This window comes from Leptonotus elevatus, chromosome 8 (genome assembly GCF_054856555.1).
Source record: "Leptonotus elevatus isolate MCC_2025b chromosome 8, RoL_Lele_1.0, whole genome shotgun sequence".
In the NCBI taxonomy this organism is placed as follows: domain Eukaryota; kingdom Metazoa; phylum Chordata; class Actinopteri; order Syngnathiformes; family Syngnathidae; genus Leptonotus; species Leptonotus elevatus.
This window is the reverse complement of record NC_141246.1, coordinates 21857357-21882038: the sequence shown is the minus strand read 5'-3', so window position 1 is coordinate 21882038 and position 24682 is coordinate 21857357. Positions and strand designations below refer to the sequence as shown.

Genomic DNA, 24682 nt, shown 5'->3' with positions numbered 1-24682 from the left:
ACTCAAAATAATTACTTTCACAACATACCAGCAATCAAAATGGCGGAGAAGTCAGTGTTTAACAAACAAAGAAACACCGCAGTCACTATTTCATGAAATATAAAATGCACACATGTAACAATCTTTCCCTGTCACTCACCTGACTGAATAAAATCTGGCTATGCCCCTGACTAAACAGCAGTTGCTATCACGCCTGACTATATCAACAAACTGTGAATACATTGTTATAGTTTAATGAAAGATGGAATAACTGCACAAGACTTGCCTTGTCTGTCAGCTGGGAAGAAGTACAAACTTGGCTATGAGTATGTTAATGACCAGGTCATGGGATGACACTTTTACAGAAATACCATATAAAACAATCGTAAAATAAATGTTGTCAATGTCTTCATCACAAAATAAATAGTTGTTGTGGTCCAAATTGAAACGCTTTCTTAAAAACTCAGAAGAATGGTACACTCTATTAAAAAATTGATGGTGAATTTTCTTTGCTTTGGGGGTATTGGAAATTTAAAGTACTTGGATCGTACTTCTTTTTTTTCTGTTGGGTTCACCTTGCTTTGAAACTAATTAGACAAGGCAGGTATAGTTATTCCTACTTCCTCCGTCACTATAGCAATTTACATGGGGGGCGGGGAGAGAGAGAGAGAGAGAGAGAGAGAGAGAGAGAGAGAGAGAGAGAGAGAGAGAGAGAGAGAGAGAGAGAGAGAGAGAGAGAGAGAGAGAGAGAGATTTGTACGGTGCAGCGTGCACGCGCCTCACCTTCCAGCATCTCGCGTGCTCAGCCACTGTGGATAACGTGCGTCATTTGCGTTAACATGGACGGCTGCCTTCGCTGAATACGTGTTATTTATTAAAAACGTTACTTTGTGGACGCTATAATTCCACGTCTGGGACAGTGTGGACCCCGCCGCCACATCCAACCCCCCACGCTCTCTGGAGGGGATTAGAAACACAAACCCGCTCGATAGGTAAGGTCTTTAACGCTCATTAACAAGACTGAATAACAACTAGTCAGTTGGAACCTTAGATAGATTGTGTTGAAATAAATATTATAATAAAAAAATAATTGCGTGTAGGTTAAATTGTTTTAAAGTCCTGCCTCAATTCTGTCCCGCCGGGAGATATAAGATATAGCGCATACATTAAACGGGGCTGATTACTGTGTCTATCGAACAAAAAGGTACAGTAGAAATAAAACAGCAATGCCTTTCTTTTCGGATGTTGCTTCCTAAAAGTGAAAGTAAAGTAGCCTAGTACCAATAGGCAAGACGGGCATATTCCTTTGAGGTTTCCTCAGCACAGCAGCCAAACCATTAGGCGTCAATTGCGTCCCAACAAATGTTTGGATACTGTATATTACTCAACAAAGTGTAGCCTATATTATTAGTTACATAATAGACAGCAAAGCTACCTCAGACCTACCACAATCAAGAAATAGAGTATCATGGAAGTTTTTATACGATGCAGTGAGTGATTAAGTACACTGCCACTCAGGGATAATGCAGGCGAAAAAGGGCTACCACTGCGCCACTGCTCAACTTCACAAGTTTACAAATACATGTTTAGATTAACCGAGTCATAAGATGAAAGCAATGTAGTCATAGGGATGATGGCATGTTTATTTGAGGATTTCTAAGCTGGCAGATGGATGGTGCTGAGAGAACTGGAGAGTTGGGAGAAAGGTGAACCTAATAGTAATTAATGCTTAGGATGTTTCACTGCTGACAGGAAAAAGCTTAAGAAAAAAACATTGCACATTCTCCAAAAGTAAGCAACTTCTTTATTCAGCAACTTCAAAGGAATTGATGACTACACAAATAAATCAGTCAGTGACAAATCAATCGCTTTATTCAGTGACCAACGGTACCCTGAGCTCACACACACTCACATGCCCTTTATTGGACTATTGCTCTGAATATTTTGCTGCATCATTCCTCCCTGAACCAGGCAACCTTTATTATTGCTAGTGCATGTGCTCAAACTGTGTGTGTACATTTTTTTTTTTTTTACGGTGCAAGTGTTTATGTGCAATAACCAGATTTAGAATTAAAATAAGCAGTGAGACTTGTGCATGAGATGAAATGAGAGCCGCCAAGTTCTGAAGGCCTTGCCAGGCTTTATTCATTTATGATGTTATTTTTAGGCTCGGATACATTTTTGATGCAATTGCATTTATCAAGTTTAATACCCAATGACGGCTCTGGGTGTGTCTATCATCGTTTGCATGGAACTGCATCTAAATATGAATTCACAGAGAAACAATTCAGTAAGAACAGTAGCATTGTTATTGATTATCACAACAAGCTTAGCCAAGTGCAAAATATGAGAGGGGAAGATGGATAAGATGGAAATGGGTCTATTTTGGCATGCTGTTGTTGGTGTAAATATGAAGTATTTCCTGTATGTGTAGCACGGTCGAACATGTAGTGCAGCGAAAAGGTTCTGGTATTGGTGCAGGTTTCCTTAGTTTTGACTTTTCTGTTGTTCTTTCGGTTGTATACGGTTCCAACACATGCATGTTTGCTTCAGTCTTGCAGAGAGTATAAGTGTTATTTTGCATACAGCGCACGACAGCCAGCAATTACTATTAGTTGTTAAGGGTCCCGTCTTGGCAAGGGCCGATATAAGATTCTGTTTGTATGATGTTCGTAAACAAAAATATTGCTTTATCACTACTTTAAAATTAAAGCTCTAAAATATATATATTTTTAAGTAATTGGTTGAAATAAAAACTTTTTTTTCATTGAACACAGTCTATTTTATTTTAAAAGAAAAGTGTAGAATATATGGTACAGAAGAAATGTGTGCCATGTTAAGTTCAAATAAATAAATGTCAATATTCTTCTGTTTCAATTTAAATCTTCTCAGTAGCCCATCACTGGTAAGCTTTTTTTTTTAGAACAGAATGTTAAAAAAAATATACAATATTTTTTAGAAAATATGTTTTATTTATTTATTTATTTATTCTTAAACCCTAACCCACAGCCCCAACAGAGGAAAGGCATCCACAGTGTTTACACAATGTCTCTCACATCTTGCTCCCTCCCTCATTCCTCTTCCTCTGTGTGTAACTACTCACCCACCCCTAACCTCCCCGCTCACTGAAAAGGTGAAAACAAAAGTTAATTGGAGGCAAGTAACTACAAAGGGGCAGCTCGTTCACTCAACTACAAGCAGCCAATCATATTGTGCCCTGCTTAGAAGTCTTGTCAAAAAAAAAAAAGGAATAGCTCATAACTTGTGACACAATCAAAGCGGTAATCGGCCAATGTATCAGGCAAGTCCAGGCAAGTTTCATGAATTTTTAGCTGTTGTTGTTTTGTTTTTTTTAAACAAAAATAAATGACACACCCTATACAGTGGTGTTAGAGTCCTGCATGTTTTAGAGGTTTCCCACGTTCAACACAGCTGATTCATATTTTCTAAAACATGCAGGACTCAGGCCCTCGAGGACCGGATCTTGACACATGTGCTCTCTATAGTGAATAATTCTTCTAGATTTGTTTTTATTTAAACATATACTCAACAAAAAAATAAACTTCTTCCACATACACAATATCACTTATCAATTTCTCTCAAATATTGATTGATTGAAATGTTTATTTTGAATATTTCAACATTATTTCAATACATGAATAAGTGACAATACTTAACGAAAGAAAGAAAAATCTAAAGAAAACAGGCAATAGAAAAAAAATCAATGAATATTCGAAAAGGAGTGAGAAGAAGTAAAACTTATTTACTCCCACCCCTTCTCCTTAAGTAAATAACATAACTTCCGTCATTCTCTTACATACACAATATATGAATTAAGCACTTCTCCTTTGCCGAGATAATCCATCCCACCTCACAAGTGTGCCATATGAAGATGCTGATGAGACACCATGATTAGTGCACAGGTGTGCCTTAGGCCCCATCCAGGCCTCAAACAAATCTCGTACACACAGAAGCATTTCAAGACTTGCGTGTGTCCAAAAGAAGACGCTGAGGACGCTTAACGGCTGTAATGTATATGCCAAGTCTGGAGTGGCGTTGTAGCGCAGCCACAGGGAGTTAACGGAAAGCGTAGAAGAAGAATCAGAGAAAAAGACGAACACTTTTTTTTTTAAACTTTATTGCAATCTATAGAACAAACATGGCTTTGCATGTATCAAAACAACATGAAAAAGACAAACACAGGAGAAGTGACAATGGCGGGTGATTCAAGTACAACACCGCTTGTTGAACGTGGGAATAAAGAAGCAAAATATTTTGCTGCAAAAGCATAAGCAAGCTAAGGAGGCTGTGCAAAATGACTATGACACGGCTATCCGCCATTGTTGTTGACAGACTGACGGTTTGCGCGCAGTCACGCGAGAATTGTCGCATACGTCATCAATGTGCGACAATGCGTCGTCATCGAGCTGCGACCATTACGTCATCACTGGAGGAATATCCTGCATATGGCATCCAGACGGACGAGTACGGGGCGCGTTTTAAAATCTTTCCATTCGGGAGCCCGGTTTCAAAAGTGATCGGTTTCAAGCTCTGAAACAGCGCCATTGTGTGGACGAACGTCTTGAGCATTAAAAAAAACTTGTGAGGATACATTGAAACTAGCTTTCGTGTGGACGGGGCCTTAGACTGCCCACAATAAAAGGCCACTTTGAAAGGTGCAGTTTTGTTTTATTGGAGGGGTCTGGGGACTTAGAAAAACGTCAGTAACCCCCCCCCCCCTTTCTTCTTTGAGTTCATCTCATTAAAAAATGTGAGCAAAAACAAAATTGTTGCATTTATATTTTTGTTGAGTAAACATGCTTGAAGATTATTGCTGCAAAAATGTGCAACCCCTGCTGATTGTCACCATGCCTGAACCTGTTGTGGTGATCAGACTATTGCCCACTTTGACAGGTGTGGTCATTTCAATTCAGTGTTTTGTTTTTCAAAAAATATATACTGTAAGGAGACTATCCTATGCCTGTTGCTTGTTGCCTGTTGACTTTCTCAACTGTGGGAGATAATAAACAGTCATAATAGAAAAAGTCTGCATTGGGAAGGAGAGACAGAACAAGGAGAGACATAGGGTGGCACTGGCACAGATGAAGAGAACATTAACTTGATAATTACATAATACAAAGCCAAATCAACCAGAGCTTAAAATCTTGCAAAAACGAGTGCACAAAGACCGGACAGTGACATTCCAAAAATTGTTGAATGACAAACAACCCTGGTTACATCATCATGTAACTATGCGTATGAGTACTGATGGTGTTTTGTGCCTTCACTGCTCTATAAATACTTTTAAGACATTTGCACAAGTCCAGAGTTGACCCAACTTTTGTCAACACAATTTAAGAAACTGGTAAAAATCATGTGAAAATTGTTGTATACATAAGAAATAATATTGCCACAAGTTGACTGTTCCAAATGCTACATATGAAAAAAGGCTAGTAGCACTTGAAGGCTAATTAAAAAACAACTTTCCCAAAAACATATCTAACCCCCCCCCAATTAAAAATTCCCATCCTCGCCCCGGACACCTTGCAAAATAACCTAGTTTCACGCTACACAAAGCATGTTAACATAAATGAGAGGAAGATCATAGCAAATGAATCAAAACATTGAGAATGTAGCTTTCTCTTCACGACTCAATTGTGACGGCATTCCTTCCTCAATTGTGATTAAAACCTGACATATTAAATAGAGAGAAATTCCAATTGAGCAAGTTGCAATGGTAGTTTGAAACAAAGACAGCACAATATTGAATATTGAATAACTTTTTTTCTCTTTTTGTGTGTGACTTATTCTTTGCACTCTCATATATTATGTCTCCCTCCTTCCACTCTCAGTCTCTGTCCTAGTCTGTGCGCTGACATGCTTGTAAATTGTTGGCAAAGTGGAGCGGCCGCATTATCCGAATACATTATTGATGTGTGCAGCCCGTGACTAAGACACACCCACATTCAAACACTCAAACACAAATGCGCTCAAACTCATAAAACTGACATTCACAAAAAACAAAAACAAAATTAGTCACATACAGCATGGCTCTTTGTGTGCAAATATGAATATTTGTTGTGTGCACTTTACAGGTCACATTTTATTTCATCGTAATATGTCACATTCACACACATATACAGTATGTTAAACAATGGGACAATGCACGGTGGGACACATACTCATGGATACAAGTTCACCAGGAACTCCTAAACCGCCTGTAAATCTGTTTTTTTCTACATATAACCTTGTATCAGTGTTAATGTTTTTGTACTGTAGTAAACCAGTTAGCACGTTAGCTAAATTAGCATGACATGATGCATAAAGTAATTTCAAACATGGTGGTTTTAATGCCACAAGTAACATATATAACCACATATAACCTTGTTTATTAAAGGCGGTTTAGGAGTTTCTAGTGAACTTGTATCCATGAGTATTGCCTTTAGCCAACAGAGCTCTCCTCCATTTGTTTTTTTAATGTCTGTATTTTATTTTTCCAACAACTTTGTGAACGTAGAGTGTTGGACCAAAATGGGCCGCTTACCTTCCACAGCTGGAGCCTGCAGGTGGTCGTCGCTGAGTGATTCAAGCTCCCATTGCTTGTCACCTTCTGCTTTGTTCTCGCAAGCTTTTACTAGCTTCTTTTTTTTTTTACGTCTTCCGCTATTCGTCCTTGTTAGCAACTTCAGCCTATGGCTCCGACTAACTCCCACTAGCCGCTCTTGTTAGCTGCTCTGGCTGTCTCGCTTGGTCTTTCGGCGTCACTCACTGGGCTTCACACTGGCGGCCAAGTTGTCGTCGCTTGCCAAGATACTCGTTACCTCAAGCAAAATACGAATTGGTCGTAGGCTTGCAAAATGTGGTCTCTGAGCCACCGTAATGTGGGTGCTTCAAAATGCATGCGCTTCAGCTGTATTCTATGATCTAGTGGTCAACTATTACACACTGTCACTTTAATGGTGGTCTGGGATTGGTCTTGGATTCAGATTTAGATTTTTTTTTTTTTGCAACCCAACCCTGACCTGAAAACTTTGCCTCCGACTTGTTTGGGGAGTTCCTTGCTCTTCATGGCTGTGCTCGGATGGTTGTTGCTCTTGCTTTGGTGTCGCAGCCTCTCCGGATTTTCTGAAAATGGTTATGCAACACTCAGATTGCACATAAGTGGGCTTTTTTAGTTAATTTATTTTTTTAAAGATTTTTTTTTTTTTACTTTTGAATGTAATTTGTTGCATCAGAGTTTTTTAGGAGCTTTATAACAAAAGGGGGTTAATACATAATGCACAAGCCAATTTTCATTGTTTTTGTTTAAAAAACCTCTTATACAGTATGTATTGTATGTATGTATTTTACTTTAAAACTTGTGCAGATCTATCATGTAAAATTCAGATTAGAACAACATTTTAATTGTAAAGAAATGCAAGACAAGATAAAGATTGATTCGAGTGAGAGCTACAGGAAAGAAAAGTCTGGAGTCAGTATTTGACAGTTGGGCTGATGGGACATTTCCCGGGGCTTTGCGAGGTCCTCATTAAATATGGATGCTGTTTGGAGCTGGGGCAAGTGGGACTCAACACACAGCACAAAGAGCCCAGCCTGGCAGGACCATCATGCTTTTTTCTCTCTCGCCTGTCTCTTGAGCTGTCTCCAAATTCTTGATTCTTTTTTCACTCCTTGTCTCTTTTATTCTTTGACTGCTCGACTATCCCACTCTTTCTACTTTTCTCTCTTCTGAGCTGTTGGTCATTTTATTTGCATTCTCGTCACTGTTTCTTGCTGCTTCTTCCAACTGTGTGATGCTGCCCTAAAAAGCTCTCTCTCTCTCTCTCTCTCTCTCTCTCTCTCTCTCTCTCTCTCTCTCTCTCTCTCTCTCTCTCTCTCTCTCTCTCTCTCTCTCTCTCTCTCTCCCTCCCTCAATGCATTTGGCCACTTTCCCCCCCTCTCCTTCTGTGTAAGCATAAAGCATTTGAGTAGGGATATTTGCAGGGAAGTGCTTCTGTTTTGCAGCAGCATGCAGTAGTAAGTGCTGTAATCACATAAGGAGACAGCTTTCTTTTGTAAGTGATGTTTGTATGCTTGTGATTGACTATATTAAGCTAGTAATAGCCTATTCTAAATTAGAGCACGTTGACAACGCGGCCGGTGTTCACACACTTCACAATTATCGAATTACCAATGAATTTTACAGAACAATATGACTGGAATATCCAATGTCTAATTCAGAATATTGCTTTCTGAGAAATGGAAAAAGTTAATTTTAAATGCTGACATATTTTGAGTGTTGCTCAAATCATGTTAATAATGGTTATAATAGGTGGTAATAGTACACATAAAGAATGAAAGGCTTGGACTACTGCACCTGTCACCTTTTAATTCCTATATTTGTTTTTCTTTCATGACTTTGTGTTTGTCATTAGGTAGCCTAATGAAGACTCGTCCTCCTCAGCAGAATGATGGATGGAGAAATAGCAGGATGGGACTTTAAGTGGCGCCCACATGGAGCCCTGACAGAAAGGGCTAAGAGCAGGTGCGTGCTGCTCTGTGAATCTGAAACCATTTGTATGTGTATATAAAAAGACATCGAGATTAGACAATTAGGAGAATGTGCAATAAATACTGTGTGGGGCAGACAGTGAGAGGGATGTGTTTAGTGAACCACAGACACTGTCTGTGATACCATTGAACTTAGTTCGGTGCCCTAACCAGACCTCTGAGGTTCAAGAGAAGATCATTCTAATCTGGCTAAGCGTGGGTGACGCACATGCACCTGCAGACGGACAGTACTTTGTAATCTCATTTGGCTGCACTGTGACTTTGATGTATTCAGAATGCATCATATAATTTTATTTTTTCTGGTTTTAACAAGTAGTATGCAAGGTTCAAAATAACTTATTTTAGGAGAAATCTTTCTAATCAATTACCGGTACTCCATTTGAGGAGCAATTTTAGTTTCCGGTTTATCCCAGCGACCTGAAGCAAGGGTTTTATTCAACAATAAACATCTGACAAAATGGTGGTTGAATGTAGTGCTGCAGATATCGAATATTTCAGTATTCGAGTATCCTATCGAAAATTTCTATAAAATAATCGTGTAAGTGCTTTGCGTTGCTTAATATATTTCACTTTGTAACAACCAATTGGTTTCCTTTTTTACAATTTTTACATAATCAATCGATTCTATGTCTTAAATTCAAGCTGTGGATAGAGGCAAAATGAATTTTATTGTCTAGAAACATTTTCAGTGGGGCAATTTCAAACACACTCTAAAAATGGATTGGTTAAAAATAAGTTCATATTGGCTTGATTAACCAATAGATTGGTCAGACATTGACCATTCCAGATGGTTACGGGCATACCAATCTTATTGGTTATCCAAACAACCAATGAAATTGGTTACAACAGAAAGTAAGTCTAGATAGATCACTTGGGAATATATTTATTGTATCAATTTATTGTATTCTAAATGTATTTATTATTATGTGATTACTATATAGTGTTTAAAAATGGGAATTTGTGTCTAGATAGATCACTCTAAATGTGACCCGCTCAATGGCCTAGTGGTAGAGTGTCTACTCTGAGACTGGGAGGTTGTGGGTTCAATCCCTGGCCGGGTCATACCAAAGACTATAAAAATGGGACCAATTTGCCTCACTGCTTGACACTTAGCATTAAAGGTGCATTGTGCCGTTTAAAAAGGAAATATTAAAGCTTTTTCTACATCATGCATGCTCCACCAATGCCCAGATGAGTACGAAGAGCCCTGACTGTTTTGCTCTGACTGCACATATCAGCTTTTATCTTCCCTTTATAGTAGAGTGTGCGGACCCTCACACTCCACAGTTTCTTTGCGGAGGGGAGGGGTGGAGTGGTGGAGTGGTGGAGGGTGATGTCATGTGCGTCCCTGCGGAGTAGCGGGCATGTGGCGTGCACTTAAGATTGTGCACATACTCGCACGTGCGCCATGATTCCCGAGCGCGGCTTCTGCTGCTTCTCACCGCTCCCTCAGGGAATGGGTCAAATGCAGAGAACAATTTTCGCCACACTTAGGTGGGTGTGACAATCAGTGGTACTTTTTTCGGGAATCCCGTGACCCGCGGGGTTCCCGAAAAATGTCAGCCTCTAACACAGATTAACCAATATCTTGGTCAGAATGATAAATTTGTATCGGTTGGCCCAATCACCAATATATATATATATATTGGTTGAAAACACCTACCATTCTAAAGTGGTTGTTTTAACCAAAGGACACATAACTACCAGCTAGATTGGTCAAATTTAACCTTTTCGGGGGAGGGGGTTGGGGTGGGTAATTTTGACCAATCTGTTTTTAGGGTGCAAATATAATTTTAAACTTGAACTTAGCATTGCTTGTATCAAAAGCATGAAGGCATTAAATACAAAAAGCAGATAACAGCCTTTGTGCATCTTTATTGGCGAAGGTAGAATTTTAGCATGCAACATAATAAAGTAGAATCATGGCTCGACCTGTGTTAGGGCAAAAAGCAACCAGCTAGCAAATTAGTATGACAAATATAGAGATAAAATAAGACAACAGCTGCATAGTTAGCACACCCTCGAAGACCAGAAATTAAGTTCGTCACTACATCTACAAATGCAATTCTACCGTACAAAGCGAAAGCCATATATCAACAACAACCAGTATTTCCGCCGGCTTCTCTAGGCCTGATCGGATCTTAGATGGACTGACGCAAAGTGATTAAGTGTGCTGTGCTCTGACGAATCCACATTTCAAATTGCTTTGGAAAATCATAGACAGAGTGTCATTCAGGACAAAAAATAAATATGAAAAGGACACTTGTCACATTTCCTTTCAAGTGCTTATATGAGCTTATGTACTGTATCTGTCTGTATCTGCCGCCATGCTTGCTTATGATTCAACGGCATGTATGTCTTCAACTGCAAATGTCGTTTTTCTTTGCTATATTTATCCTTTTCTATTTACGTATTCGAACAACTCGTGCAGGGTTTGTTTATTGATCGCCTCATAATTGATTTTGTCATTGCATGTTTTGCGTACAGCATTCTGTAATTTCAGAATTTATAAAAAATGCTTGACATCATTATTACGTGTTGTTAGGAGTTCAGCAAGGTTTCCAATGATACGAACCTTTCGAAAATGGGATAAAGACCGAAAAAGAACTTCACTCAAAAATTTATTAAATTACTTTTTTTTTTTTACCTCTGCTACGTACCGGCTAAGATCCGTCAAATGGATGCCCTTCTGGGGGGCAAATGGGCGCGGGTTATGCAAATTAGGGCGCCGCGGTGTAACACGTGATTGGTTTGGGCCAAGTACAGCCATTGATGGGTGCTACGAGATAGCCAAGCAGGGAGCAAACATGAGCTGAAAGTCCACATGTACTCACTTTATTAAGCCCCAAAAAAGATGTTCTCACGCAATCACGCATCACGCTAAAGTGTACAGCTCTGTAAACAACCGCGTGACCGGTCCATGGCAAAAATTGACCTAATTGACCTTTTTTTGTCAGCCACAGCTTGTTGCAGACAGTTATGGTTACAGTAAAAAAATATATCTTGAGTGACTGTATGCTGCTCTGCTGTAACTACGGTATGCCAATTGAGACAACTACAGTAAAATATATATCAGTAAATATGGTCATGCTGTACCTCTCTAAAAAAGAGCAAGACCAAATCCTGTACTGGTGCGACCAACAAGTTGCTAGCAACAATGCTACCAGAGAAAAAGTTGGTGTAGAGCCCTGGTATGGATTGCTTGCACAGCTGAAAGGTACAGTAGGTACAGTTTTTGAAACGTGCTGCTATCCAAGCAACATATTTTTCAGGGACGTCCCTGCTTATCTTAGCAAGACAATGCTAAGCCACATTCTGCATGTGTTACAACTAGGGGTGTCAGGCGATTAATTTTTTTTAAATTATAATTAATCGCATGAGTCCAATAGTTAACTCACAATTAATCGCACATTTTATATCTGTTCTAAATGTACAGTAGAATGTACAATAAAATATTTTTTCATACAGTAAACATAAAAGTGGATTTTTTTTTTAAATAATAGAAATATAGCTGCATCTTTTAGTCATTCATACAGTAATCTCATAAAAATTCATAAAAAAAATAAATAAAAAAAATAAGATGTAATGTACTGTCAAAAATGAGTGTGATATTTAAATTTGTGTTGAGGTCATTTTTCTGCCACGAGATGGCATAATTGCATTTGAAAAAGGTTGGTGACAAGCTCGGTGCATTTTTCTTTTCAAGAGCTATGTAATCTTTAACATGAAGTAACTTGTGAAATTCTGCAAATTTTTAAAATTGTAAAATACAACCCAGTCTATGTCAGGCGATTAACATTTTTAATCAAATAATGACAGGATTTTAAATTAATTAATATAATTAATCTACTTTAATCTCATATCTGCTAAAAGTCCCCAAATAAAGAATTTATTGACTACACCAAGAAGAGAAGATTTGAAATCCACATTTCTATTGTTGAACTGTGCTTCATAAATGAAATGAAATGAAAGAAAACGTTCAAAAAAAGCACATCAACAAACCAATTAGGCCAGGCATTATTTCAAAAGATCATCTAATAATAATAATAATCAGTCTAATAATATCTGTGGTGGTTTTTGAGCTTAACTAACAAACTGGTAATCAGAAAAAGTTAGAGTTTAGAAGGAGAGGTCAACACAACTCTAAAGCTACAATATCTGGGTCGTAACAACTCAATCCCAAAAAAGGAACTTAGGCTACAGTAACAACTCCTCAAATCAAAAACCCACCCCAAGCTCGGCTACAGGATCTGACAACAGACAACTAACGCTATGTGTCTTTGAGTTAGTTGCTCAGACAAACAAGCTTGTTTAGTAATGTTTACATTCAGAGTCTTAAATGATAAGTCAGGCTGGAGCGTCTTTTTTCTTTTTTACAAAAGATACAAATCACTGCGTTCTTGTTAATAGTCCCGTCTTTGTTCTTTTTAACCACTAGCACTACCGGAATTTTAAATCAACTAGATCTCCCAGAGCCGTCATTTTGAACCTAATATGGTTATTACTCTTTTGAGTAGCTAATAAAACCCCTCTCTTGCTTTTCGGAGGCGGATGAGTATAAACTTTTACTATACCTTGAACGGCCGGAGGGGGGCTGGTCTTGTTTGGACTTGCTGTCTGGAACTCCCGAGTGATCCAGCAAACACTCATCGTGATTCGTCAGACTCCCAGTCAGTTTTGTCTCAGAATGAAGCAGGAAAGTCTCCTCTGTAGTATATTTATTCGCCATGGTGATCTAGCTTGTAGCCTCCGTGCTGAATGACAGTTGCGGCAGCGGCAGCAACTACGGAAGCCCAGCGGCGCAACCCCGTGGTTTTTTTTATTTTATTTTATTTTTTTAATTTTTTTTATTATTATTATTATTATTTTTTGTATTTTTTTTTACTTATTTATTTATTTTTTTATTTATTTATTTATTTATTTATTTTAATTTTATTTTACTTTCACTTGATTGCAGTATTATTGATGCAATGAGTAACCACAACAATCATCTTGCAAGGTTCCAGTCAGTTTGGCAATGGTGCAATTCAAGAAAACCTTTATTTCCTTAATAACAAAGTCATCATTCCTAATGAAGTTTTTTTTTTTTTTTTTTGTAGAATAATCCCTATTGGCAGGATGGTGGAATAGTATTTAACACATCTGCCTCACAATGTTCAAATCTCTGTTGAAACATCTCTGTTTCCGGTTTCCTCCAATATTCCAAAATCGGGGTTATTAGGTTATATGAAGACTAAATTGTCTTTAGGTATGAATGTCCGTGTTAATTGTTGTTTGTCTTTATATGCCCGCCTGTTGACTACCGACCCATTCAGGGGTTTTCCCAGCCTCTCGCCTAAAATCATTTAGGAGAGGCTCCAGTTACCAACAACCAAAAACCTACTCTACAAGACTTTGATCAGTATTCAAGAAATATTAATTTAAGAAAAAATGTCATGCTCAGGAATAGAGTCAATTGTCACTGAAAATTCATTATCCCATGAAAACTGTGAAAGTATTTTTCTTCTCTTGTTTTCATTTCTATGACAATATCAATTGATGGTACTCTAAATGTATTATGTTTGGCAGATCATTATGGGATTGTACTAGTGGCTAAATAATGTGATCTCAAGCAACCGTGGTAAAACACAGTTTGTGTCTGTGTAACCTGAGAAGGAAGTGAGTGAAGAAGGGTCAAGAAATGCCAGTGAATGCCATCCATGGCGAAGATGAAACGGAAAAAACAGACTGTGAGAGGCAAAAGAGGATATTTAAGACACACGGATGGATCGTGTGCTGATGACACACGATCCCAATGGAGACATTCTCAGCTGTGTCACTTAGCATTATCATCCCCAAGCCTTTGCCTTCTTAACCGGTTCTCATAATATTTTTATTTTCTGTCCTCCTTTCTTCTCTGCTTTTGTCTCTGTAAACTGGCAAAGCATCCTCTCCTTTCCCGCCTCATCCGTTTGTTCCCTCTAATGGATGGTGCTAATGCCCATCATCAGCAAAGCACGTCTGCCAACGATTGCTTCCTGCAGCTGTGGGATACACCACAGCCTACATGATCCATCTCGTCATCCATCATTTCAGTCCTTTTCAAAAAATGCTGATTATAAAGTGCTTTTCATTAGTTTAGCATGTTGTGAAACAAAGCAGCATCTTAATGTTTGTGATGATCCCGTTTCTTTCCCCAGGATGTCTTGTATAAAAACAACAGTCTTATGCTTACGACTTGACATGAATCAGTAACACTGTATCATATTTGTGATTTTAGCAAACTTGACCTCTCCTCAGGTAAATGGAACTGCAGGACAGGAGTCGCTCCCCGTCCCGCAGGACCAGCAGGGTCGAGCAGGTGGTGGGAAGATGGCTGAGACGTTCCCGAGAGTTGGGCAGCAGGTCTCACTCGTTGAGCAGGTACAAATTTGGCCGCTAAATTGGATATCTGAAGTATGTTCCCAACCAGTTGTTCCAGTACAATAGTGAGGTACATGTTAGGGCTGGGCGGTAAATCAATATTAAAATGTGTTGTGGTAGTCACGTGATCAACATCAATAAAAATTTTTTTATAAAATGTTTGATTCAAAAATCTGGAAGAAAACCCTTGCAAGGTTTTCTGCGGGATGATGAGGGTACAGGATGTAACTCATGATGGCAGAAGAATTAATTCTGAAGTCTACAAAACCATTTTGTCTAGCAATTTAAAGAGAAATGTATCCAGACTAATCAGGAGTAGTTTAAAAAAGATAAGACTATGACCCAAAACACACTGCCAACACAGCAAAGGACTTCATCAGGAAGAAAAAGTGGAAAACCCAATAGAGCATGCATTTTACCTCCTGAAGTGAGAAACACCCAGAAACAAACAAGAACTGAAAGAGGCTGCAGTAAAGGCCTGGAAAAACATTTCAAATAAGGAGTGCAACAGTCTGGTGAAGTCAATGAGTCGCAGGCTTGATGTTGTTTAGTGCTTCATGCCACCAAATATTAAATGCTATTCACTTTAAGTAAATTTATGAATGCCTGTTCCAATACTTTTGCCCACTTGAATTGTTGGTGGCTTCAAACAATAAGGTGCTCTTCCATGAGTTATTTCACACATCTAGAAGTAAATATCTGGAAACTGGGAATTCTATGCTTTTGTCTCATATTCATCTTTTGATCTGAAACCAAAAACCTGGCCATTCCAATACTTTTGGAAGGGACTGTGAGATCCTGATGCTCTTGGAGGTTTCAGCCTTGATCATCTCTCTTTTCTACTGCTATTAATGAATCATTTTCAAGGGAAACGTTTTAACAACAGTTGTTAAGTTAGAAAGTAACCAGCGAAGATTGGTAAATTAGCAAGAATCTAAATGAACAGGCAAAAGGACAAACAATTAAGTGCGTTCACTGCAAAGTAATGATGTATGACGACAAGCGATATAGAAAATGGATGGATGGATACAATGTATAGTCACCGTACTAAAATAATTACGCAAGTCATTTTTTTCAGAAAACACACACAAAAAACTCAAAAAATGTATTATATTAATTATTAATAATTTCATTTCAAGGGTAGAATTGGATGATCTGTTGAACCAAAGATGTAGCTAATTTTATTAGTGTTACGCCGTGGTGTCTGTCGGCGTGTGAAGTGGAGGACCCAAAATGCAGGGAGGCAGGAGAACCACAGCAGGAGTGCGGGGGAGACTGGCGTGCTTTATTTTACAGAAAACACTAACCAGGGTACTGGTTAATGCTAACTAAACAACAAACTAAAAAGATACCAAATCAAAATGACAGACAGAACTCCGGTGTTGACCGTGACAAGCGGCAATGATCCCACGCCGACTGATCACCACCCGGGAACTAAATACACCCACACTAATTGGGTAACTAGCCACACCTGGGGCCAGGCACAAGTGGCTGAGGGCCCGGATTGGTCAACCCGCAGAAGGGCTGGAACCCACTCAGGACCAATCGGGACCCTCAACCAAAACCAGATCTTCCCAGACATGACAATTAGAGGTGGCCGGCATCATGGGGAGATGTTAAAGGCAAAAAAAAGGAAAGAAAAGAAAAATTGTCAAAATATAACTTTAATTTCATTCATTGGAGCATTTTTGGCAAAATCACTTTTATCATTTTACTCGAATGCATAATAAAAAAATCTGAGATGAGGAAAATCTTTTCTGATTTCCTTGACTTTGTATCTAGCCTCCAGTTGTGAGTGACTTCTTAAACAGGACTTAGTGAAGTGAGTAAAAGGTAGAAGAGGCGTTGAGAAGCAGGCCAAGCAGTGTTCAAAGTCAAAGGTATCCAAATGCTGATTTTAGTAATCGTAGTTAGTAGTCACATTCTCCCACACAAATGACGTGTCAGACGCTTTATATCACAACTTGTAAAATAGAAAACGTGGACAAATCCACATTCTGCATTAATGTGATTTTTAAATAGTATGTTTTTTTTTACTATAATTAATATATATATATATAATTACTTTAAAATACGGCATTAGTGACTTTCCACCAGTTGAGTATTTGTTGATGGAACATAAAGATAAAGAAAATGTTGATGTGAGGGACCTCATTTACTATTTAACAGCACAAGACACAAAAAGGGCAACCAGTAGTAAACTAACTATGACTCTTTACTGACCTCTTCGCAGAGACCGAGTTGCAATAGATGGGAGACCAGCAGAATCCATTAGCACAGATCAGAGGAACTATCCCTTCCGTCTGAATGTTTTGATCCAGCAGGACCCAAAGCTCAAATCTCATGGCCTCACTCTTTCTTCCGAGACACCTATCTTGGTACAAGAAGTCACCCAAGGTATGACTAGAAATGTGAAATGTGTCTCTTTTGCTCTTTGTGCACAGATTCAATTGTGTTCATGGTACAAGGACTATACAACGCACATCATCAATGATTTCATAAAACAAAAGAATTTAGTGTTAGTGTGTTACGACTTAAAACAGGTCGTACTTCCTATATTTCTCCGGTGAGATGATAGAACATCAGTTTGTGTGGATAACACATCATATTTTGCTACACAATTAGGCACCATATAATCCCCCATATATGCGAGTACCAGAATATTGTATGCATCCAGGTGGTCCTGCAGATGGCCGGCTCGTCCCTGGCGACCAGCTTGTGAAGATCAATAATGTTGCTGTCGATGACCTGACCCCTGAACAAGCTGCTGAAATTATCAGGTCTACACTTTCACTGACAATTTCATTCAACCACTACACACAACACATATACAAGTAGCAATTTAATGAGCAAATTCAAATTGAACTATGTCTTTATTCATAATAATAGTTACCATCTCCTCTCCATTTTTTCCCATAGAGAGTGTCAAGATTTTTTGTCTGTGACTATACTAAGAACAATGCTGGTAAGTCACAGTATCTCACCAATTTCATACACAACACATCTTTGTGAACAACAGGCAGTGTTATTGAACTTTGTAAATGTAATGTGAGACTGCTTCTGGCTTTAAACCGCATGTTTAGAGCGAGATTGTCACAAATACTGAAGGGAAGGTAACCAATAGCACAAATAAATGATTTGGCATCACTTGGATTCCATTTATTCTATCCATGTTTCCACATTAACCTGTTCTTCAGTAATCACCATTTCAAAATAGGTAATTTGAATGACATCAAGCGAAAATTGAAAAAATAAGGAGAAAACAAGCTTTTTGTGAAAATATACATTTTCTGCAAAACAGTGACTTTGACACTAATATTTTTTTGGTTAGTGACGCTCTGTAAATTTGATTTAATGTGACAAACGCTTTGATCATTCACGTCATCAAAATGTTCTATTTCCTAAGATCTGCCATGTCATGTAATTTGATATAGGTGAGCCCATTGAAAAGAGATACAATGCTGCCATCTGCTGGCCATAGTTAGTGGGTGTTTTGGGATTTTTCCAGCCCATTCACAAAGTACCGCTGCACAAGAAGTTGCACTGCCCATTGAGAAAAAACCCCGGAGTTGACGTTATTGGATGTTATTGGCGGTATACAGTGGGCGTTTCCTTAACGTCAATTGATGTTTTTGGCAGTGAAAGAGTTAATGAAACCACCATTTCGAGCCGGGCCAAACCGCGGTCAATGGCAGCCTTTCCAGACCCACTTTCTATTTTTCAAGAAAGTGGGTGTGGCTTGGCAGGCTAATCACAAACATGTTGTTCATGTATGGCCATGTTTTTCTTGGCCAGGAACTGACAGATGCTTAGGGCTTTGTGATCAGGTATGGTATCATGGTGAAGCAGCCGTGTGTGTCCAATTTTCGCACACTAAACAAAATAAACGCCACAGGATGACTGATTTTCTTAGTGGACGTGCTATTTAAAGTTAAAGTACCACTGATTGTCACACCCACCTAAGTGGGTTGAAATTCTTTCTCCGCATTTGACCCATCCCCTGAGGGAGCGGTGAGCAGCAGCAGGAGCCGCGCTCTTTGATTATCTGGCCCAGACTTGAAGATGAAAATGTGTCAGTTGCAGTTACGGTATCTTGTGTGACACAAGCCCTTGAACCTTTCTGACATACCTTCTATACTGTATGTATGTGTCCCTTTACGTATACAGTGCACATGCAATGTACAAGGTTCAGATGTATGTTCTTATTAGCAACAAACCTATAAATCATCACGCCATCAAGGATTTCGTTTGAGTATCATACTGCACAACTCTCCTGTCACCAAGGTCCTACCTTTAAATCCCTCACAATTGTAGTGACGTGACCTCTTCGCCTGTGTGTATGAGTATGTGGGTTGTATGTGTTTGTTGGTGCGAAGGGGTGCAAGCTTCGCACTTCAATCAGCAACCCAGTAGCATTTTTTTTTTCACTGGTGAAGGGGGATCACTAAATAAACAGGATTGAGCCTCAACAACTCTCCTCCATGCTTCTGCTGATAGAAGCAACTCTGATCTCATTTAATTCGATGTAATACACAGCTATATGCATTCTGAGCATTCATGGGCATGCTATGCTAAATATTAAATTTAAACTGAATTAAGTATATTTAATTGTAATTAATTGTAAACCTGCAAAATCATTCTAACTTGTGTCTGTGTTCTGAGGTTGGGGAGTTCAAATCATGGCCCGGCCTTCTTAAGCTTGTGTTCATTTTCTAAGGACACTCTGGCTTCTTCCCCATTCCAAAAACAGGCATGTTAAGTTAATTAAGGACATTGCGCGTAGCCGTGTATGTGAATGGTTGTTTGTCTATAGATGTCCAGTGATTGACCGGCGACCAGTCTTGGGTGTATCTCACCACCTGGGCTCCGGCACAATCACAATGCACAAATACCATAGAAAATGGAGGGATATCAATGGAGTGGCTTCACCATGGCAATATGTGTGTGTAGTATAATCACGATGGCAATTGCCTCACCAGCGGTTCTCATCGTTTAACTGCTGAATGCCTACGTTGAAGAAAATGGCTTGCCTCTAAATTGTATTTAGTTACTCAAAGTACACATCCTGCATAATGTGGACTTGCATTAAATCAACTGCTGATAAAATTATGAAAATATTCCGCCAATGTTTTAGTGCCTTGCATATCTTTCAGGGCCCCAAGTCATCATTTATCACACCCGAGAAGAGGGCCAAGCTCAAGTCTAATCCCATAAAAGTTCGCTTTGCTGAGGAGGTGGAGGTCAATGGGCACTCTCAGGTTAGTGTTAAAACAATATCCAGTTACTGTACTTCTACACACTCGCTTTTTTGACAGTGTTGGTTTTCAGTGCAGCGCTTTCACACATCTGCATGACATAGTGCTGACATCTGGTCATGTGAAATGTTTCTCTTGGGAGCGAAACTATATGGGCAATTTCAGAGCACACTTTAAACACCTGGCTGACAAATATCACAGTTGGTGGTCATATGGACAGACCTCCATTGGATCTATTTCTTAGCGCAAGAATTGCATTTCAGATTGACATACTTATAGTATAGTGCAAGATGTAGTAAGTGGTTCAAATACGCCTGTAAATTAAAAATGTTTATTTGTGAAAATGTGCTATGAAACATACTTGGTTGTATGATGTGCCTTTCTGCACGTAAAATAAGTGATGCATTTTTTTTCTTTCTTTTTTTAAATCACACAAGCCTGGTTCTGGCTGCTCCCATTATGTTACCGGATGGGAAATTAGCTGGATGGGAAAAACTACCAAGGCTGGAGTGCCCATTACTAATCCCAAAAAAATGCAAGTCGATATTTGCCTCATCTCCCTATAATGACTGTGATTAACATCCAGGACTAAAATACCCATGTTAGAGAGAGAGATTTGTGGCGAACAGAAAGACAGAGTAGGTGCTTTGACCAACTTAAATACAACAATAGCTGGCAATTATTTATATAATTGCACTGCCATAATGAAATTATCAAAGCGAGATAGATAAAATTAAGTCAGATTTACATGCGGGTACGGGAGGAAAGCGAAACAGCTTTCATCAACTAATAACCTCCAGTCTGTCTGAATCTTAAAGGTCAAATACAGTGGATATTAAAAGTCGACACTCCCCTGTTCTGTCCCTGCTGTTGTGAATTGATTGTTCAAATATGAGGCCAAGACAAACTCACCTGTTTCCACCATTAATGTGACCTTTCAACTATACAACTCAACTTGGCAATTGATGTCATGAGTAGACTTTTAATATCCACTACATTATGGAAAATTGACTGCTTACCCATCAAGGGCATTTTTACTCAACCAAGTAATTCATTTTATGAGCTACCTATTGCTGACTGTGATACTTTTGCCAAAATACCCGAAGGATCAAAAATTATATTTTCCACACCCTATATCATGTCCCGCTAAAATTACCCCACTTTTAAGGGCTGGCTCTGTATAATGCAAGCAAGCGACCCATCTCGTGCAATCAAGTGGCTACATCCTCATAGGATTTTGGGCGTTGTTACTAGGGGTGTGCCAAAAAATCGATTCTTATAAGAATCACAATTCTCATTTAGTACGATTCAGAATCGATTTTAAATGTCCCCAAATTGATTTTATTTAAATTATTTTATACTGTCTTCTCTTTCTTTGTGTGTGCCTTTATTGGGAGTGCATGTTGTACCCGATTTGGCCACTTAGGGGCAGTGTGGTTCCACGCGGTCTGATACACTGTTAAGTTGTAGCCACATGAGAGAGTAAAAGGAAAAAGTCACGATCAAGTTATTCCAATAAAAGGGTTTTTTTTTGCAGCGTGGGGCCGTTCTTTTGAGTGATAAAAGTGCCACGAGTAGAGTACTAATTAGCATTAGCGAGTCAGACTGGAGTAGATCATTACGATTCCTTGAACATCTATAAATTGAAGCAAAAATCATTGTCAATCAAAACATTTTCAAGCAAAAATCGTTCCTAACCGAAAACGATTCTGAATCGAATCGCACACCCAAAAATCTGAATCAAATCGAATCGTGAGACATTCAAAGATTACCACCCCTAGTTGTTATCTAGAGTTCCCACCCGTCCAGTTTTTCCCAGAATTGTTCTCTTTTTTTTTTACCAGCTGTCCTGGGAAGATAAAAAATCTCTCCCAGGACACGATTTGGCCCGTTTTGTAGGAAGAATGCCAAAAGCTAATTTGATTTCCGTAATTCTGTAGTCTAAAAATGTCCTCTGCGCTACCGTGGAACGCTTTTTACAGAGTGTGCCACCAGCGGCACATTTCCGTAGGTGCACTTTGGATTACCATAACTCTGGCACTGTCATTACGGTAATTTCAGTCCTCCTCCCACGGAAGCCAGGGAAGTCGGTGAGTCACGACGAAAGAGTGTAGAGAAGAACAGCGGGATTGTCAGATATTTCGACATCAATTTGAACGAAAAATTTGAAGAAGATAGCCTATGTACTATATATCAACAATTGTATCACATGGTGGCTTTTTATAGAACCGTACGTACGTAATTGTGGGTGAGGTTTTTCTAGAATAGTACAATACATGTTGCCAATGTCGTGTTTGTACCTTGTTGTACAGTGTGTGTGACTAGCTGAATAATGAAATTTAAGTTCAGACATACATTGCATTACAGTCTCTCTGTCTCTGTGGGGAAAAACATCACAACTTTTTTTGAACAAAAAGTGGCACATCCAAAATTGTTTGTACCTTTCTCCTCAAAAATCAATAGAAAAGCCTTTATTGGCTATTACAGCAAATAAAACTCAGATATTTGCTGGTCAGCTTTTTGCATGACTCGCCTGATATTTTTGCCCATTCAACTTTAGCAATGAGCTTTTCTTGTCATCACCCTGATCTTTAGTTCCCTCCACAGATTTTCAACTGAATTCAAGTCTGGACTGTCTGGGCCACTGCAAAACGTTAATATTTTCATCCGCAAACCATTTCTTAACCATTTTTTCTGTGTGTTTTTGTCATGCTAAAATGTCCACATATTCAAAATTGGCCGGGGTTATGAATAATTTCAAGCTTGACTGTTAAGTGCCCGATCTTGGTCAGGTGTCCCTCTTTTTTTCTCACAAATCCAAGGTAGCAACCCTATTGTTACCACAATGAACAATGACAATATGACTGGAGTGGCCCACAACCTCATCCTCTGGTGAGGCCTTTCTGGTTGTTCCAAAGCCAAGACATAAAACAAGGCTTCGAAATTAATTGTTTCAAAATTTGGATTTTAAGCTTAATTAAAACACATAGCATCACAGATTTAAAAGTTTTTCCAGATCATGTAGACTTTCTCAAAAAGCTAGGCTTGGGAGGTCGACCGTTGAGGCAAGCTCTGTGGTACTTAATTACGCAACAACCAGCTAGCTAACAACAAACTTTGCTGGCTGCTAGTTTGGCAACACATGTTACTTGACTCGCTCCTGAGTCAGTAATCATCACCTCAATGGCGAAAAAATAAGCTACAAATTTGACAAGTATTGTTCCAACGAAGGGTTGACGAGGAAAGATAGAGAAGCCATGCTAATTGCTAAGATCAACACGGCGAGCGTGTTGTCAGGTTCTTGTATTATTTATGTTTGTTTGTTTGTTTTATAAGCTTATGATTGTGTGTCATTTGTTTTCATTTATGGATTCAGTTCTGTCAAATAACTTTATAAACGTGTCTTTAGAAGTGCTATAAAGTTATTATTTTATTATTACCAAGTCAGTTGCGCATTTTAGAGTATGTTTGAGGTTAATGGAGAATTTAACCCCAACATTTTCTTTCCAATATGTTGTACTTGCCCCCAGTAGTCTAAACACAACATTCCGACTAATATTGTGGAATTAAGTGGCAAAATCCACCCATTTTTATCCATCTCAGGACAGCCATTTTGCCACTTTCTCTCGACTGAAAAGAACATCACACTTGTTAAGGGCTCATGGAACGACCAATCATGGCTCAACTTTAGAAAACAGTATTGTAAAGAACATTTTTGGGTTGACTTCCCCTTTAATGTGCAACCTCAAATAAATACATGTTACTTTATTTTAGTTCCTATTCTGTCAACTTTGTTCACTTTGCATGGCGCACGCCTACGTTGACCCCTTGGCTGTTGTATGACTTGCAGGGCAACTCGCTGCTATTCCTGCCCAATGTTCTGAAGGTATATCTGGAGAACGGGCAGACCAAGGCCTTTAAATTTGAACCCAGCACCACTGTCAAGGTACAGGCTTGATATGCATCCACATTATTATTCTCACAACATACATGCGTTATACTGGAGAATAGGTTTAACAAACATCTCAAGTTTACCACCGATCGTTGATAGATTTAACTTACAGTGTATAGCTACCAAAAAAATAATAATCTTGCGTTACATACTGATTTTATGTGAAAATAACCCACTACAAAAGAATGCCTGTCATTATAACATGTTTTAAAATTGCAGATGTATTTAGCACCCCCCTTCTATGGGCCTGGGTAAAGGAAAAGGTCGCGCCTTTGACAAAACAACACGTCCTTGTCACTCCTTGTCATGTCTATTGTTAATTTATGAATGAAGGGCACGTTTGCTGACTTGGTTGGGAATCGTGCTCAAAGGATCTCAATTGTAACATGTATTAGCAACAATAGTGTTGCGTTCATTGCAAGTCAGGTCAAATGGCTTCTATACCAGTCAGATTTTGCCAAGGCACTTTGTTGCCAGGACTAAACCACTTGACTAAAACTTCCACTTACTGAAGTACAAGTATATTATATTTTTTCGCCTCTAA

General features: G+C 38.9%; 1 protein-coding gene across 1 annotated transcript in view; it reads left to right on the top strand.

Annotated features, from left to right (window-relative positions):
- The first annotated feature begins 780 nt into the window (after positions 1-780).
- frmpd1a (FERM and PDZ domain containing 1a) overlaps positions 781-24682 on the top strand; it is a 36978-nt gene continuing 13076 nt past the window's right edge. Inside the window, exons 1-8 of the mRNA XM_086083605.1 lie at positions 781-971; positions 8394-8503; positions 14809-14931; positions 17165-17328; positions 17609-17711; positions 17851-17896; positions 20085-20189; positions 24037-24132. Coding sequence (XP_085939731.1) covers positions 14813-14931; positions 17165-17328; positions 17609-17711; positions 17851-17896; positions 20085-20189; positions 24037-24132 — 633 coding nt within the window. The 5' untranslated portion in view covers positions 781-971; positions 8394-8503; positions 14809-14812. The remainder of the gene's footprint in view (positions 972-8393; positions 8504-14808; positions 14932-17164; positions 17329-17608; positions 17712-17850; positions 17897-20084; positions 20190-24036; positions 24133-24682) is intronic.